The sequence below is a fragment of the Arachis duranensis genome, chromosome 3 (genome assembly GCF_000817695.3).
Source record: "Arachis duranensis cultivar V14167 chromosome 3, aradu.V14167.gnm2.J7QH, whole genome shotgun sequence".
NCBI lineage: Eukaryota > Viridiplantae > Streptophyta > Magnoliopsida > Fabales > Fabaceae > Arachis > Arachis duranensis.
Genome location: NC_029774.3, coordinates 114,228,709 through 114,246,510, shown reverse-complemented (window position 1 = coordinate 114,246,510; position 17,802 = coordinate 114,228,709). Strand labels below are relative to the sequence as shown.

The following is a 17,802-nucleotide window of genomic DNA, read 5'->3' as shown; positions in this document are numbered from 1 at the left end:
TCTTTCTTTTTTTTTCTCTCTCTCTCTCTCTCTCTCTCTCTCTCTCTCTCTCTCTCTCTCTCTCTCTCTCTCTCTGTTACTATTCTATTCCTTTGATTGCAGAGAAGGATTATCGGTTTGCATCAAAACACTCAAATTGGGTCGACTGATATAACTGATACGTGGGAGCCTCTAGAAGAAGGCCTTCTTCCGTATGCACCTCCTCATTTTATATATTGATATACAAAAATAATACATGCAAACTAAAATTCAGTCATGCAATTAATTATTATATATTTGTGTATAAATATATATAATTTAATTTATTTTTAATATATATTTTATATTTTAATATGTATTCTATTGTAATAGTTAATTTTAATATACACCGGCATAATTGATATACATACTATTATATTCCTGTGTGTGTGCATGCTTGCATGGCATTGATTTTTGGTTTTCCTGCTCAGTTTGGAGACTACTCGCCACGTTTCAATGATCACCATTACTTTGTCAAAGAAAGAATTGGATACATCCTCCATGGGGTACGAACTTGCCTAATGTTGAGTGCCATCACACAGAGGTTTTTAATGTCCCATAATTGCTTTTTCTATTCCTAAAATTAGTGTTGCTTTTTGTCTTTTCTTGGACATAATAAACCTACTTTTCTAAAGGTTTGTTTATATTATTTTCAAGTGCAAGGCATGCCTTTGTAATTTCGTCAAACATTGGTAGAGGTATATATAATTTACTCATCATGTTCTAATGGTTTTCACGCTGTTTCTTCTAATTATTAATTCACTCTCCAATTTTAAATGACCTTCCCAGTAAGAAGGAATATAGGATAGATATGTCGGTAAGCGATAAAAGGTTCAAATTTGTTATATCACAATATGCAATAATCTTCATCTATGTTTGAAATAGTTGAGAAAAGTAGACGAACTTTCTGTATTTCATTTACTTTTGTATTCATAATGTGTTATACCTGATATAAAAATTTAGGCAATATTCTTTGTGTGAGTTGTTATACTGTTTACATGCTTTATTATTTTTTCCACTGCATGCTAAAGTTTGAAGTCTTTTTTCTTATGTAGATACCAGCCTCCTCTTCGAGCTGATCAAGTAAAACCGTTAAATGAATATGACGAGAAAGGAGGTAAACTATAATTCTTCTGGCAATTATTTTGACAGATTAATATGGTTGTTATTCTGACTCGATTCGATTGATACAGAAGGCTCACCAAGGGTGCGAGGAAGAGGACGTGGTGGAAGGGGAAGGGGAAGGGGAAGGGGAAGAGGAAGGGGTAGAGGTATTGCTGACCACTTATTATATTTATTTTTTGATCAGAAGATTCCTTATACTTTTTGTTTTGGTTTCTTGGGGAATATGAAAAATACTTACTTGGACGCAATCTGTTTCACTTAGGAAATTACGATGGAGGTATGAAATACAGTAATGGTTGGGATGGTGGCAGAGGACGAGGCCGTGGAGGCTTTGGTGGGAAGTCAGTAGGGTACTACGATTACAATGAGTATGATGCACAACCAGCAGCCCTTGGTATATTATTTGAATTGCAATTCCATTGTCAGATACAATTTCAATTTATCTCTCTTGAAAATCAAATTCTTATATGGTGTTTGTACAATTATTATCTCATATGTGATTTTCTTTAAAAAATTGTTTTTCCAGGACGTGGACGGGGAAGGGGAAGAGGCCGGGGATATGGTCGCAATAAATTATAGAACAAATGGAGCTGGCCGCGGAGGAGCTGCTTGATCAAGTTTGTGTTTCATAGTATTTACGTGATCCGGTAGAACTGTAGAAGATGGTTGCTCTCTCTGCTATAAGTTGTGTGAGATCTTATATTTGGTTAGTAATGAAGTGTCGTAGCCATGCCCCCTGTAGTTTTGTTTTGGTTCTTGTGTAGCCTCTATATTTTTTGCTAGCTCAAGTAGGTTGTTAGGTTTTTCTTTTGCTTTTTTAGACTTTCTTAAATTATAATTGTAAAATCCTTTGATAGGAATTAGGAATCATAGTGATAAATATGTTTTTTTGGGCCAAGGATTCCTTGCTCCCACTTTTGTGTAGGTTTATCATTAACCACCATAAAAATAATTACAAAATGTACCCCGTTTTTTTTTTTTGAAAAATTTACTAATTAGATTTTGATCCCTTTAATTTTTGTTATTTACACTTTTTTCCTTTATCTTTTAGTTTTAGATTCAGTTCTAGATTCAAAGATAGCTCTGCTAGGGTAACGCGTTTTCTCATCTTCTTCTCTCTGGTTCGCTACCCTCGCCGCCACAACACGCGTCAGACGCCGCCGCTCCCTGCGTCCGCCGCCGCTCCTTGATGACACTGAAATAGGACAACTTTCCTCAACCCCACTTCTTGTTGAGGACGACAAACCCAGCAAGGTATACTTTGTCTGCCTTCTTCTCAGTTCGGTTTGATTCTTTTAGAATAGTCAAGATGATGAATTTTGAATCCTTAGGTTAGATTCATATTTACAAAAGCAATTGCAAATGAATTCCAGGCCAACTTCATAAGTGTCAGGGACCTGCATTGCTTCTGCAGTTGGCCTGGCATTCCAATATCCACACGGTCCAAAATTCATAAATGGACCGAGTCATTTGTTGTCCTGGGAAAAAAAGAAGTCTCAGCTAAAAAGGGTTGAAGGATCTTAGAAATGGTGTTGCTTTGTTAATTAATAGTTGGAGATCATAGAAATGATCTGAAAAAACCAACAAAAAATTTCAAACAGTCCAAAATTGAAGCATGGACTAAGTTTTTTGTTGAAAGGGAAAAAAAAAGATCATAGCCAGTCAAATGGATGGGAGAGCATACATTGCTTTTTTAGTAAAATGGGTTGGATGGTCATACAAATTAGAAATTGTGCTCACAGTGGTTTACCTTAACCGGAATTTCTCCTTTTACTCTAAATCTAAATACATTGGCTTTAATTAGATATCATTATTGTTTGCAGGTACACTACTTAAATCTACTTAGAGTTTTTTTATAAGTTTATTATTATTATTATTACCTAATCAAGCTTTCTCATCATTTGCCTTTTTTATAAGTTTATTATTATTATTATTATTATCTAATCAAGCTTTCTCATCATTTGCCTCCTGTAATGGGTGACAGATATCTGAGGTTGTCAATACTCAATTTCATGAAAGATCTGATAGATATCTGTCGGGAGCACAAAATTGGGGCAATTGGTAAATTTTAAATTGCTTTTGTTACTATATTACCCTATTGGGACCAAATGGACGGATCGTTTGTGCCTAGAAACAACATTGAAGCGGCTATACTTCTTTTAATGATTTTGCTAAGAAAAGTCGCTCTAAATAGAATTGAGTGGGATCCTTCAATTTTGGACCACCTTTCATTTGCTCTATCTGTTTCTGGAGATTTGATGATTTTAGCCAATCAATTGGAAGAATTGCTTCCTGGAACTATCCATCGAAAGGAGAGGTTCCATGCTTTAGCTCTTTGTTATTACGGAGCAGGGAAGAACGTGGAAGCGCTGGATCTTCTTAGAAAACTGCTGAGTAATAGAGAGGACCCAAGACATGTTCCAAGTTTGTTAATGGCTTCTAAGATTTGTTGCGAGAACTTCAGTGTTACAAAAGACCCTGGGGTAAGCTTTGCTCGGATGGCACTTGAGAACTTGGATGGAAGATGTAATCAGTTAGAAAATATGGCCAATTTCTTACTTGGTGTTTCACTTTCTGCATACTCAAAATTGGCCATTTCTGATGCTGAGATGGTTAAGAGACAATCTGAGGCACTTCATACCCTTGAAACTGCCTGCAAATTGAGCAGAATGGAAGACCCTGTTGTATTATACCATCTGAGTTTAGAATACGCTGAGCAACGGAAGTTGGATGCTGCACTTCATTATGCTAAGTGCATTGTAAAACTTGAAGTTGGCTCTAATGTTAAAGGTTGGTTACTGTTATCTAGGGTATTATCCGCACAAAAGCGGTTCTTAGATGCCGAATCTATTATCAATGCTGCTTTGGATCAGACTGGGAAATGGGATCAAGGTGATTTGTTACGAACAAAGGCGAAACTTCAGATCGCTCAGGGCCAGTTAAATAGTGCCATTGAGACATACACTCAGCTTCTTGCTGTTCTTCAAGTTCATAGTAAAAGTTTTGGTTCTCGGAATAAGCTATTTAAGGTTTGTTTTCTTAATTTTTCCAGCCCCAAAATACTTTTTCATAGTCATATTGCTTTAAGGTCCTTACCCTTTTCCATACCATTGGTGACAGGACAAAAGAGATCAGATTAGGAATTTGGAAGTTGAAGTATGGCATGATCTTGCTTATGTATACATCAGCCTTTCACAATGGCGTGACGCAGAGGCCTGCCTTTCAAAATCTCGGGCCATCAAACTATACTCTTCTACTAGATGTCATGCAATAGGGTAATATAGTAACAAAAGCTTATTTGGGACAAGGATTCTGAACTTAGGAAGGATAATATTTATGCAGATGATGCCACTTTCATTGTCTTGTAATGGTCGAATTGCTTATTAATATACAGATCAAACCTGTTCTCACTTCTCATTTCACTTTTATATATATTGCACTCACCTTTTCTGTTTTTTAATAAGAAAATAGAAACACATTTTCTTCTCTGTATATATCATCATTATTTACAGAAATAAAATATATAGGTTATGAATAATTTATATTAACCGATAAAGTAAAGGAAATTAGTAATATAGAATTGTAATATATAGAAAGATAAATTAGTGTAAAAACTAATGAAACACAGCTTAGTAATTTGTCTTTCAAAAAAAATATTAAAAATATCTAAAAAGAGAATTCCTCATTTTTAAATGTCTTCATGCTCTGCTTCCACCTTGGTCCTATATTGCCAAGCATTTTCTTGTATTACGAGACACAAATCGTTGTACTCCTCTAAAACCAGATCCACAGCAAGTCTCATTCGTGTGGAGTCGTTGATTTGCTTAGAGCACCAACAATATAATTCTAATTAGAAGTGTGTTGAAAAACTTATGTTAAAAATACTTTCTTATAAATATGACCTGAATGTTGAAGTCATCTTGTAAAGTACATTCTCTCATCCAACCGGTCACCCAAACTCCGCTATCATTCCTATGATAAAAAGCATTCAACAAACAGTTATTATATACATATAAGATATAATCTATTGAACGAGTTATGATATTTTAAAAAAAAAATTAATATTAGACTTACGATCTATTTTTTTGAGTGGGTAGGCCAAAAGGTGTCATAGGCCAAAAAGTGGAGCAATCTACAACTTTAGACTTATCATCCTCAAAAATATGATCATCTAACATCGCTTCTAAATAAGTTGCCTGTACAAGAGTGAATTCATAACAAAAAAAAGAAGAATGAATTGTAAATGATTTAAATTGACTAGGAGTACTAGTTACAACAAATAGTTATTTAAATTGTTAAGTTGTTAAGTGATTCTAAATCATTGAGTACTGATTTAGAACAAATAATTACCACTTTAATTGCGTTCCTTTTGCGTTGTTGATGTTTTTCGACAGAAGGCAGTGAATCCAATATGATTAGGCGACGACTCGTAAAGTCAACAATAACCAAATACCAATGTAGTTCCTCACAGATAGGGATAAACACCTGTGATAAACCTTAAACCATTATAAACACTAAAAACAGATAATAGTACATTAATGAAAAACAAATTGGTCACTCGTACCCTAATGACGTGGCTAATTTTCAGTGACATATATGCTCCAAGAAAATCAAAGATAACCTCTGCCGGTGTATATTTGTCGCTTAAAGCATATCGCTGCATACAAATAAATATTGTTAAATGAAAATATGCTTTCAATTTAACAACTATTTTTGAACTGCTAATTTAATTATACACTTTACCATGTGAGTACATAGCACAGGTTAGTCTAGAAAAAAAACTTCTTTTAAATTAGTATATCCAATCAAACTATTAGACCAAAATATTAACTAAGAATTTCTTTATATTATAGGGATAACTTTACTGTAAAATGTGTAGGCATGAACCAGCAAATTGGATCCTCATTCCTACGTCGAAATATACGTGTCATCATAAGTGCCACCAGGTTTATAACCTACAATATATTACAATTATATGTAAAACATGTTTATTGGTAAATAGGGGCTTAAAAATATATTTACAAGAAAAAAAATAATATGCATTTACTCGTGATTCGACACATCTCTCTGGGACAAGACATCTAAAGGTACTTCTGTAACCCTTTTCATCTGAGATTACCAACTCTTCAGAACTGCCAAATTCATAAAGTGGTTAGCTGGGAGAAGCATAGAATTTTTACACTATTACATTATACACATAATCATTAACCACACGTACGGATCTAACGTATCCGAAAAAATATAGGCTGCAACAGCTACTTGAGATTCGGTTAACATCATCGAAGCAGTAGGCTCAAATGCAACAAGTGTCGACCACTGAAGATGAAAAAAATAGTTTCAAGGTTACACTAAAAAAAAAATAAACGAAAGAAGAAAAAAATTAAAGTTACCTTTGGCAGTACAGCTCCTACTCTAACATGTGATTGTCCATTAGGTGGAGTTGTAGCTTCACGAGTAATATCCAAGTGGAATAACTTCTTGGGTTGAATTGGCATGATACCAGTAAGATCACTAGTTTTTGTACTTTCCGAAGAATGCACAACTACAGTAGAGTCCAACATGGAACTACTATTTGTGGAAGTTTTCTGTTGCCCAATGATCAAATCAATTTTTTGGTGTAGAACATGAATGACCGATTCTAAATTTTCTATCCTTTTTATTATATCGTTAAACATACTCTTGAACTGCATATTTTTCGGTGGAGCCATCTTCTACTACTCACTCAGATAGTAGTATTTTGTCTTGTACGGTATCATATAACCCCTTAGGATGAATATATAGCAAATTCGGTTATAAAAGATAAGATAAGATAAACATAATACAAATTTTAAGATATTTTATTTTTATCTTTTTTTTAAAAGTTATCTAATTAGAGTAAGAAGATAAGAAGTTAAGAATAATAAAATTGCATAAAAAAATCTAATATTATCTTTTTCAAAAAGATAATATTAGAATTATAAAACAAGAATTTACTATTAATTTAATACAAGATAAAGGCAGGTTGTAATGTATGCCGTGGAAACTATTTTAAGTTTGGGTATATATTTTTTTTTAATTTAAAGTATAATGACAATTTTTTGTTATCAAATTTAATTTTAAATTTTAAAAGAGAATTAGCTGTGTGAAACATTATCTTAGACCTATATATAAACGCTCAAGCATTGAACACTATTAACTATTTCTACTAAAATTAAATTACAATCTAATAGAGCAATGAAAGAAAAAGTAGTAGACGATCACATTGGATCTTCTTCGATGAAAATTATTGAAAATTCTCCGTTGAAACAAATACTACATGCCATAGAGGTAATATATCCAACTCATGATAATATTCCAATGTTATTTGTGATAATATTGCAATGTTATTTAATTATACCAATGCTAATTTTATATTTTATAATGTAGTCTTTATCCAAGAGAGTTGATGAGATGGAGAAGGCAATGTGGATGGCGAAGAAGTCACTTGATAGATTAACTGCCCTTCAATGTAAAACGGATGAGAAGCATGAGAAATTCGACAATACGGACCTATATGAGATGAAGAATAAACCCTGTGATGATATAATGAAGAAAAACTCTAGCCCGTTGCAAGTAAAGTCTGAATATTCTGTGTTCACAGATTTATCCGACGAGAATAAGGACGTTGAGATTTTGCACAATCTGCCATCATCGTTCTACAAAGTCATGCAAACATGCCTGGATGGAGAAGAAAAATCGAAGCCAAAGTCAAGATTCGGTATTCATAGAAATAGCAAAACTAATAAAACTGTGCAAGAATTTCCGAGTACGTTTCTAAGGCAAAAGGATAAATTGGCAAGATTTAATAATCCACCATCTATCCAAAATATGGCATTTGCACGACCAGCTAAAATGCCAAAACTTGAGCACAAAGGTCAACTATCAAGCAAGATGGCGGAAACAAGAGTACGCAAAGGGCCTTTAACTTTCACCGTAGACAAAGAACGGTTAACGACCGCTACGAAACAAAAAAAAAAGGCTTTCAAGAACACTTCTATTCCAAAGGTATTTGATTTAGTTTAAAAAAAAACTATTGGCATAGTATTCAAATACGTATATTGTGGATAACCTTTACGTTTTGTGCAGAATCTTAACTGTTCATTCAAACCACCACAAGATATGAGGTTGAGTGAGGATTTGGTCAACATGGCTATGTACATCTTTGCTACTGATAATGATATAGCGTGAGCATTTTTTTTAATCTTTTATTTTTAATTTTAGTTCTCTCCGTGGCTAACGTGTTTGCTTTGTGTTAGAGAGGATTTGGTTCATATTCACGATACAACTGCAACTAGAGAAGATCTGTTCTGTCTCGTACCTGGAAAGCAAGTGTCTGAACTGGTAATAAAGTTGATGGCATTGAAGATAACATCAAATATTAGCATGACCAAATTAAAAAATGTTTGGTCCCTTCCATCATCATTTGCGGTAAGTCAAAATCTTGATTTTCTGGATATTAACTAAGTAAAATAAATAACCATTGTGTTCAAACATTCCCAGGATGACGTTACGTTACATATGGAAGATCATGACCTACTAGAAAAATATGCACATTATATGCCACCAACCCGTGACCTTCAATTTGTAAGTTCTCATTAATTATTGGAATATTTTTATTATAATAAAAAGTACTCAAACTTGTACTTATACATATTACATCGTATTTGTTATACAGATATATGTCCCAATCAAGGATAATGATCACTAGTATCTAATGGTAATGAGCATCCCTGACAAAATACTTTATCATTTAGACTCTCACTGTAAGGTTGAAGATGATGAACCACGCAAGCATCATATTAGAAATATAGTAAGTTCTCCTACTATAGAAACAAAGTTAATAATAACATTACCTCAAATAATAAAGCACACTATTCTTATTACAGGGAGTGGCTCTTTCTGAAATAATATTTTCAGAGAAGTATGCAAAATGTGGTATACAAGAAATAGTGAGTTTTGAGGGTTGGGAAGTCCGTAAAGCAATAGGTATTCCTAGGTGCTCAAATAGGTAATTATTCAAATTGTTGGTTATTTAATTTAATATTATATATATACTGTTTTCAACTTCCTTATGTTGTATTGTATGATACGTTTTTACACAGCAATGATTCAGCTGTATGGGTTATGCAGTGGATGGATGTGCAACAGGAATTCACTCCTGTGGTCCTTCCAAAGGCAACTTTTAACATAGACAATTTCCCTCTTTAATTACACTAATACATGTGTTAACGTTTGGTAAAATAAATTATAGCTGCATGAGGAAAGGAGTAGAATGTATTTAGCATTGAATTTCGTCACCGGAGATTGGAATAAAATACAGTCAGATGTTAACGAGAGGTTTCAGTTATGGTGGCTGATGATACACCCATAACATCTTTATTTAAATTGAAAAAAATTATTTATGTCTTCTTGTTAGACTTACTAAGATAGACGAATTTATTTATTAGATATATTTTATTACTCTTGTTGTGTATTACTTTTTCCTTCTCCTGTTAAGAACTTATAAAAAGAATTGGAATGCTTTAGCTATTTTTTATCTTTTTTTATATTTATCTCCCAGCGTTAATTTTATTGAAAGCACCTTTAGACATGCACCGAATTCATTGGGCTGATGCCCTTGTTATAGGATTTGAGAATAATAAAAACTATTAGATAAATTTCTCTTATCAAAATTGTTAACAATTTAATGAGTTGCATCGCAACACTGGTACTTGATTGTGTATTAAGAGAATGATCCGACTGCTTTCAAGTGCGCGGTTGTACTTATAATGCAAGAAGAACTAAATCTTTTTATAAGGAAATAAATATATTTTTAATTATTTTTTTATTTAACTTTTATAATCTTTATCTTGATAAATTTTATTTCTCTTGTGTTTTTTAATAATTAAATCTTTTTAACGATCCTTTACAATAATTTTTCTTAACTTTTTAATGTGAAATATAAAAATATTTGACTATTTTAGTGTTTCATATAGTTGTGATAGTAGCACAAAACATCATTTCAGTTTTATAAAAAAAATTAATTATAAAAAAGCAAAACATCACTGACAATTTGTAACAAAAAATATTATTTTATAAATGAAAGTAGCAATGTTTAACATATAGTTTGGTTTATTATAAAGAATTTCACACCTAATAATACAATATAAAAAAGAAAAAAATCGGTATATTTTATCAAGTCCGAAAAATAAAAAAAGTGGTATAATTCATAAATAAATGTTATGAAACAACATTTTTCAAATATATTTATGATTAGACTATTTTTGACAAAGGTTATTTATCATTTTAAAATTTCTTTTTAGAATTTGTTTTTGGTGGTTAACTCTATTTTGTTTAGTGTAAAGAATAAAAAATTGTTTTCAAAGTTATTTGATGTCATAGAAAAATGGTCAAATAGATTAGAAGTGTCACATTTTTTATGAACTGATTTCATGCCATAAATATGTTTGGAAATTAGGATGATGTTACTTATAATATTTGATGGATTGAGTTGATATTACAAATTTTTCGAGAATTAAACTGACATTACATATATTTTTGAGAAACTAAATACTTTAGATTATAACTTATTAATCTATGGAATAAACATAATTTCATTTTTTGACATAGATTTACAAAGGGAGCTTAAATCTTAATTAACAATGTACCTTAAAAAATAATTACACTTTTAAAAAAATGCAAACCTATACTAGCCAATGACACCAGTGTTTGGTTCAGTTTTTTTTTTTAATTTATTTATCAAAGACAGAAGTTTACTCATTGAGAAGAAAATTAATAATCAAAGGTTTTTGGTTGACAGCCAGCTGAGCTGGTAGTTGGTGATTTGTGTTTTTATCTTTCATGAATGTCTTACAATATCCATGTTTAATATTTTAGGGTTCTGGGTCTTTAATGCTGCTTAGATGTATATTTCATATAATATTATATTATATGAACTATTATTTTAAAGTTATATCAGTGTTGTTCACTTGTTTGATCCTAATTATACAATACCTTATAAAAACTTTTTGAAATGTTAAAATTGCATTAAGTTAATACCAAAACAAAAGATTACATGAAATCAATTAAAATACCCAAAAAAAATATTACATCACTCTCCGAAATTACCCATTTAAGTCCCCCAATTACCCATTCTAAGTTGGCTACCTTAAGAATCAGCAGTTGAAAAAAGGTAAATGTTCAAAAGGGTCAATTCAACAGTGATAAAAGTTTGAGTATGGCTTCAATGACGTAGCACCTGTTGAAAGATGAACACGAGGAACTCGGAAGTAGCAGTATACATGACTTTGTATAGTTCTTCTATTTCGTTTTCTTCTCTTTCTCAGTGACCCTTGGCTTTTGGTAGAACAATATCTGGCTTAGGATGGTGAAATTTGTATCAACACCAATTGCGGAACCCATTACAACTTCAAAAGAATTAAGGAAACAGTCACAAATACATAATTAAGATACGAATGCAGTACTGCTAAAGAGTTAAATTAAAAGACCACCAAAAACATAAATATTGAAATGAATTTGTTCTAATGTAACACGGTAAAAATTTCAAATGTTCGTTTGATAAAATAACACGAACAGTATAAAAATCGCTTTGATGGAAGTAACAATAATAATGACAGAAAAATTGATTAGTGGGGGTGGAAAAAATAAAGGAAGCAAGGATACCGCTTTTTGGTGCATTTTCTTGGAGGCTTGTGAATACTCTAACTGCAACACATATAAACATAAACATTAATTTGCAAACAAAAACAAACTATAAAGAAAATTTCCAAGATGACATACTGGCTTACCCATTGAACCTGCAGAATTCATCAAAGAAGTTAAGAAGCTGAGCTCCCCTGTACTCCTGTTCTGCTCAGAGCAAAGAAAATAACAAATGAGAATAAGAATGTAGAAACAAGTCTCAACTTAGATAATTGACAAGCATTATAGATTAAACAATACTATGACAAGCGCAGAAGTGTAAAGTGAAAATTATGTCATCAGAGATGAAAACATCCTAGCTTAGAAATAGTAAAAGCATATAGTTTTCTTCAAGCATATGGTTCACCTTGGATCAACAGAAACAACAGTTACTTTTAAGTCATCATTTACTAGAAAACACAAAATCCAGCAGCAACCCACCCAGCGCCTGTTACTTTTAAGTAATCTTCTTACAAGATGATAAAGTTTTGATCCAAGAAAACATCATTTCAGCTACTCAATCTAAAATTCAAAGAAAACCAGTAACAGCAAAAAGTACCCCATGTACCTTAGCCAGAAGGCAAAGAATCGGTTAACATTGTTGCACATATATATACACACACTAGAAAGCAAATCAAAATCAAGTTCCATTTATTTTGACAGATCGGGGATATGATCTCCACATATATCAACCAAGATACCTTTTTTCTTTTTTCATTTCTATGATGGAATAAAAAAGCAAATGCTTCACATTTCTATGATGCCATAACAAGAGTACGAACCTCAACCTTTAGTTATAAACACGAACAACATCAACCATCGCAAAAGCTGCATTTGAATAAGATTAAGTATAATAGAAATAAATTAAAAATTACACCAATCCCAAATCAACTAAAAATTAGAGGATACCAGAAAATTAAAGCATTAACCATACCTTATTACAGCACCTCATTGCTACTGTAGGAAGCACTCTCATCATATACCTATAATATCAGCAATATAATATCATTAGTACTAGCTAATAAGCAGCAAATAAAACTTTGTCATACCTCATTGGTAAAGATACTTACCAATGAGTCATCTTCAATGTTCATGTGGTCATCCGAGTCATTATCAAATGTGTCATTTCCAAAGCCTTCTGACTGTGAGATGCCACGACGAACACGACAAGTTGTTCGATTGTGGCCCTCCATGCCACACTGTCCACATCGATGTTTTCTTTTATTGGACTGTGAAGCCCCCCCTTTTGTCCTACATTTTCTTGGGTCCCTTGGCATGCTATGTCCGAGATCATTGGTTGCGAGACCAGCTCCAGAAGCATCCACTTGCACACCATCTCTTATACTATCTGCATCATTGACACCCCCTTTTTGTGCAACATCTTCCTCCTTAAATTGTTTCAACAAATTCATAGCCATTTCCCGTGTAAAGATAAATCTCTCGTTATCTCGGCAAGCAAAGTTAGCTAGTTGTCTAAACCAATCCATCAAACAACCGTACTGACTTAGCATCAAAGAATCCCAATGAAGCCCGACCGCATTTTGCAAACCCACTTTGGCAGTCTTGGTCCACCGAGACAAGACTAATGACCTTGGCAACTCCTCTATATCTTCATGCACCAAGACGCAAACTATGTGTTCACAAGGTATGCCAAGTGATTCCATTCTCATACATGAACAATTGAATTCCATCTCAATGTCACAACAGAATACACGCCACATCTCATTTGGCGTTTGGTCCAAACCGACAGAGTAAATCACATAAGAGCCAGTTTGCCTCATATTTATTACCTTCATTGATGCAGCCCGTACAAGGATTGGTTGGAACATATGAAATATTGATAGGGTGTAAACATTGGCAGCACTCCTCTCTAACTGTTGAAAACAGGTTTGCATACTGGGTCTCCCATTCACAGAGGCGAGGTCAGCCTGGACCTCTTTCCACCTTATATGGTCGACACAACGATTAAAGTGTTGAATGAACTCAACCAGATTGTACCTTGAGTTGACATACTTTGCAATGATCGAGTTTAATCCCTCGCACCGAGAAGTAGTCCGAAAACCAGCGAACTCTTTCTCAATGGCGAACTTCATTGATAGATCACCATCCGTGATCACCGAAACAGGTGCTTTCCCATTCATTGCCACCTTCAGTTGTTGTAGCAACCACCTGTATGTGTCTTTTTCCTCATCGCAAATTAAAGCAGCAGCAAAGATAATTGTTTGATTGTGATGATTGACACCAGAAAATACCACCAGTGGACACATATATTTATTCCTCTTATAGGTAGCATCAAAAGTCAACACATCACCAAATAATGAGTAGTCGGCCCTGCTGAGACCATCGCACCAGAATAAATTGCGCAAAGTACCATCGGCATCCATGTGATGATTAAAATAGAGAGAAGGGTCATTTGTTGCTTGATCTTCTAGATACTTCAAAGCTGCATATGCATCACCGGGTAATTGGCGCCTCTGCTTTGCTATTTTATTGTACATGTCCCTTTGCGTGAAAGAGAGATACTCGTAGCCACCTGCCTGATTTGCTAATGCCCGATATATCTTCCCAACACTAATCCCACCCTTTTTCATGTTAACCATGTGGCCAATATCAGCCTCGGACATGAATCTATGCCCAGGGAGCAATCCAGTCAACCTAGGATCCAGAAGCGGATGATTGTGTTCATCAGAAAAATAAGAAATAAACCAACGACCGCTAGGTGCATCTACACGAATCTCCATCATTGCACTGCAGCCACACCTTGTCTCAGGTGTAGGTTTTCTCTTAAGGTTTCCAGTGCCGTAATTATTTGGCGGTCTAAATCCTTGACGATGACATACAAAATTCTTCAACTTAAGTGCGCCCGCACGACTCTTTCTAGTCCTGTTCTTCCGAGCACTAAAGCCTCTTGTCCTTGCATATCTATTGTAGAACTCAAATGCAATGTCAACATCAGAAAAGTGAAAATGACATACATCTTCATCCCTGATGTTCCAAAATTCAATCATCCCAATGTCTTCGAGTGAGTCAATGTTATACCCTTCATCGAAGCCGTGATAATCGAACACCGGTTCCACATTTGTGTCGTCATCATCCATATAATCCACGTCAACTTCCTCATGTGTTTCTTCCTCCTGCTCATATTGATCATATGATGTATGCTCGCTATTAACCCCTTCATGAGAAAATTCTTGACCCATAACTTCCTAAACACCAATACACAATTCACAATCTTTTAAAATTGAAATCAAACCAATATGTCAATATTAGGAATCATGGAATTGGACACGAGTTTCATTTATTGTATTAAGGGGAAATGAAGAAGCGTGAATCTAAAATCTAATGGTGAAACTATAAGAGTAAAAACAGAAAGACAAGAACAGTTGGCAATGCCAGCTATGCATGCGGTGGGTGCAAAGAACAAAAAAATATTAAAGAGTATATATCCTCTATCTATCAATCTATCTATATTTCTGATCCCATGTCACAAAATCCCCGTCGCTCGCGGCCACTGAAGAACACATTGTTTCCCCTTTAAGAACCCCGCAAAGTTTGCTTGGCTGCCACCTCAATCCATAGAAACAGATTGCTCGCAAGATTAGATATGCATATGCCCTTCGATGAAATTACCCTATTTTAAACACACTTCTTTCTTTGAGTTGATTGATTGTACCCCCCTTTCCCTAGCCCTTCACTGCATTCACTTTGGACAACTAGTTTTTAAAAATCCAATTTTCAAACCAAATATTTTAACCAAAAATCCACTTTTAAAACCAGTTTTTAGAAATTCAATTTTCAACTAGAATTTGGTTCTTTATAAATCTAATGACAATAGCTAATCTATATAACATTTAATCATTCTCAAAACATCAAAAGAATACCAACAAAAAATCTCTCTAAAATAACAACCACAAAGTATCAAAAGATGGCAAGTTGCCAACAAAATCATCAAACAACCACAACCTTTGAGGAACAAGACAGCAGCAGTGTTTAAATAAAAAATTCATATAAATTATAATTTAGATTTGATCAATCTGAAATTTTATAGGATAAATTATAAATTCATATAAACTAATTATGGAATAATGATCTTCATTCTAATTGTGGACAACAGGTCAACATGAGGCAACGAAGCTTATGGAAATAGATATTCTTTCAAACATTTATTTCGACAGCTACAGCTGAAACTATACTACTGAAATTTTACACTAAAAACATTGGTTTCATCTAAACTTCTAGGGTGCATTCAACATTTCAGGTATCATTATCTAATATCTAAACATAACCTTGGACATTATTCATAAGTTGCTCTAGTTATGCAATACTTATCTTTAGCATGGAAGTTACAATCCACATCCATTTAAAAATTACTATGATATGAACTAACAGATTCAATTAGCCCTCTGTTTCTATTATCATTAACATGAAAAAATAAGTTATAGTGAGCATAAATTCAGCATCCTTCACTATAAATGTGCATTGCTTCAATCTAATAGTCCAGATAAAACAAAAGCAAAACATGGTATAAACTAGCAAGGACAATATTCGATCTCAAGGCCTAAAGATGTGACACAGAGGAAGAAGGAATATGTTATCTCATTCATACCCTGTTTATATAATGTCATTGTCCAACATCCATATATTTCATTAATGGAATCCATTTGTCCACAAAACAAAAGCAAAAAACAAAATTGGTAGATCATTGAATTCTCACAAGACATGAAATGATTTAGTGTTTTACAGATGATGGCATTTGGCATTATTTCAATTCATTGGAAAAACTGAAATAGAAATGCTTAATATTCTTAGTAACTAAAATGCATTGATCGAGAAAATGCAGCTGATATACTTTAATGCTTAGAGGCATAGTCACAATCAATTTCTTAGCCAATGTTCATCTCAATTCATCTTAATTTGGTTCATCAATAATTTGAACCGCCAAAAAGAAACTATATATAAAACATTCGCCACAACATAATCAAGCACAAATCAAACTAATATATCAAACTCAACCAATACAGCTTCATAATTTCAGTTTATATATCATATGATTGAGCTTCTAACTACCCTAATCCTTATTCTTAGTAGCTGATTTCTCTTAGTATAATTCTCTTGGTCTTAAATCACAAAGAACCTGGAAATTAATCAACTAATTAACCAAAGTTAATCAAACTAATAACCAGAGTACAAATGAACTAGATATGTCACATATATGGTATACAATAAATCAAGTGCTACGTCATCCTAACCTTTTGATGTTATCAAATAGTGATATGCTAGAGTGAAGACTCAAAGAATCCAGATGAAGTATGATTGACCCTGATTCGTCACCTTTATCCGGGATCCAAATAATGATCAAGCTCCAATTAAGACTGAATACATGAAACATTACAAGAAAAAGAATCCAAAAATGAGAGAATAGACAAGAGAGATTAAAATATAACAATAAAAATGACCATACTGCCAATATAAAATTGAGCATGAAGTGCATTCATAGGAGCACAGAAAACATAACTATAAAAATTTCAATATTCTTCCCATGCTGTAAACAAATTTGAAAAGAATATAAAAAGAAAAAGATTATATGTTAATTTTGCAGCCAACAAGAATGGAAATGACGAACTAATCAACTAGAAAACTAAGTCTCATAAATAAAACTACATTAGAGTATACATAAACATTGATATAAACATTGATCCTTTTTATCCATAGGATTCAGACACCTTAGATTGTTCAACAAGTTACAAACACTCTTGACTCACCATATGAGAAGCAAGATTTTTTGAGATTTGGTTGAAGGCCTGTGCATTTTGCTCCATGAGTGTACCTATTAGACCTCCAATTGCTGCAAAAAAACATACTGCAAAGTTCAGAGGAGGTTCTTTATGCTTGAACACTAAAGCAAGGAAATGCAGATACACAACATTTTTAGAGGTAAATAAAATGAAAAATAATATGGAA

General features: G+C 33.3%; 3 protein-coding genes and 2 long non-coding RNA genes across 7 annotated transcripts in view; 2 read left to right on the top strand and 3 right to left on the bottom strand.

The window, feature by feature from the left end:
• LOC107480319 (uncharacterized) overlaps positions 1-1,722 on the top strand; it is a 2,128-nt gene extending 406 nt beyond the window's left edge. The window contains exons 3-8 of the mRNA XM_052258434.1: positions 103-191; positions 450-524; positions 1,074-1,135; positions 1,212-1,283; positions 1,406-1,537; positions 1,670-1,722. Coding sequence (XP_052114394.1) covers positions 103-191; positions 450-524; positions 1,074-1,135; positions 1,212-1,283; positions 1,406-1,537; positions 1,670-1,722 — 483 coding nt within the window. The remainder of the gene's footprint in view (positions 1-102; positions 192-449; positions 525-1,073; positions 1,136-1,211; positions 1,284-1,405; positions 1,538-1,669) is intronic.
• Positions 1,723-2,487: 765 nt separating this feature from the next.
• On the top strand, positions 2,488-4,582 carry LOC107480320 (protein NPGR2-like). Its single transcript, XM_016100449.3, has 3 exons — positions 2,488-2,966; positions 3,128-4,172; positions 4,264-4,582. The coding sequence occupies exons 2-3, from the start codon at positions 3,252-3,254 to the stop codon at positions 4,420-4,422; spliced, it is 1,080 nt and encodes a 359-aa protein (XP_015955935.1). The 5' UTR covers positions 2,488-2,966; positions 3,128-3,251; the 3' UTR covers positions 4,423-4,582.
• A 249-nt stretch (positions 4,583-4,831) lies between these two features.
• Positions 4,832-6,704, bottom strand: LOC107480313 (uncharacterized). Its single transcript, XM_052258433.1, has 9 exons — positions 6,534-6,704; positions 6,362-6,459; positions 6,191-6,275; positions 6,009-6,098; positions 5,708-5,800; positions 5,494-5,628; positions 5,218-5,339; positions 5,046-5,115; positions 4,832-4,966 (listed from the first exon to the last, which is right to left on the bottom strand). The coding sequence occupies exons 1-9, from the start codon at positions 6,702-6,704 to the stop codon at positions 4,832-4,834; spliced, it is 999 nt and encodes a 332-aa protein (XP_052114393.1).
• A 4,422-nt stretch (positions 6,705-11,126) lies between these two features.
• LOC107480346 (uncharacterized) lies at positions 11,127-13,885 on the bottom strand. 2 transcript variants are annotated; one of them, XR_008006799.1, is made up of 6 exons: positions 12,912-13,885; positions 12,776-12,824; positions 12,624-12,669; positions 11,949-12,009; positions 11,824-11,865; positions 11,127-11,567 (listed from the first exon to the last, which is right to left on the bottom strand). It is a non-coding gene; the product is annotated as an uncharacterized LOC107480346 (long non-coding RNA). The 2 variants fall into 2 exon arrangements; XR_008006800.1 differs by having other exon boundaries at positions 12,776-12,798.
• A 3,018-nt stretch (positions 13,886-16,903) lies between these two features.
• On the bottom strand, positions 16,904-17,688 carry LOC107480347 (uncharacterized). 2 transcript variants are annotated; one of them, XR_008006801.1, is made up of 3 exons: positions 17,604-17,688; positions 17,091-17,213; positions 16,904-16,990 (listed from the first exon to the last, which is right to left on the bottom strand). It is a non-coding gene; the product is annotated as an uncharacterized LOC107480347 (long non-coding RNA). The 2 variants fall into 2 exon arrangements; XR_002372836.2 differs by having other exon boundaries at positions 16,904-16,975.
• Between the last annotated feature and the right edge of the window lie 114 nt (positions 17,689-17,802).

What these genes read in the sequence shown, in the direction of transcription:
- LOC107480320 (XM_016100449.3), top strand. Translation starts at nt 3,252, where the DNA reads ATGGACGGATCGTTTGTGCCTAGAAACAACATTGAAGCGGCTATACTT. An exon ending in CTCGGAATAAGCTATTTAAG is followed by an intron (nt 4,173 to 4,263) that starts GTTTGTTTTCTT and finishes CATTGGTGACAG; the next exon opens with GACAAAAGAGATCAGATTAG.
- LOC107480313 (XM_052258433.1), bottom strand. Translation starts at nt 6,704, where the DNA reads ATGTTGGACTCTACTGTAGTTGTGCATTCTTCGGAAAGTACAAAAACT. An exon ending in AGAGATGTGTCGAATCACGA is followed by an intron (nt 6,099 to 6,190) that starts GTAAATGCATAT and finishes AATATATTGTAG; the next exon opens with GTTATAAACCTGGTGGCACT. An exon ending in AAGATGACTTCAACATTCAG is followed by an intron (nt 4,967 to 5,045) that starts GTCATATTTATA and finishes TGGTGCTCTAAG; the next exon opens with CAAATCAACGACTCCACACG.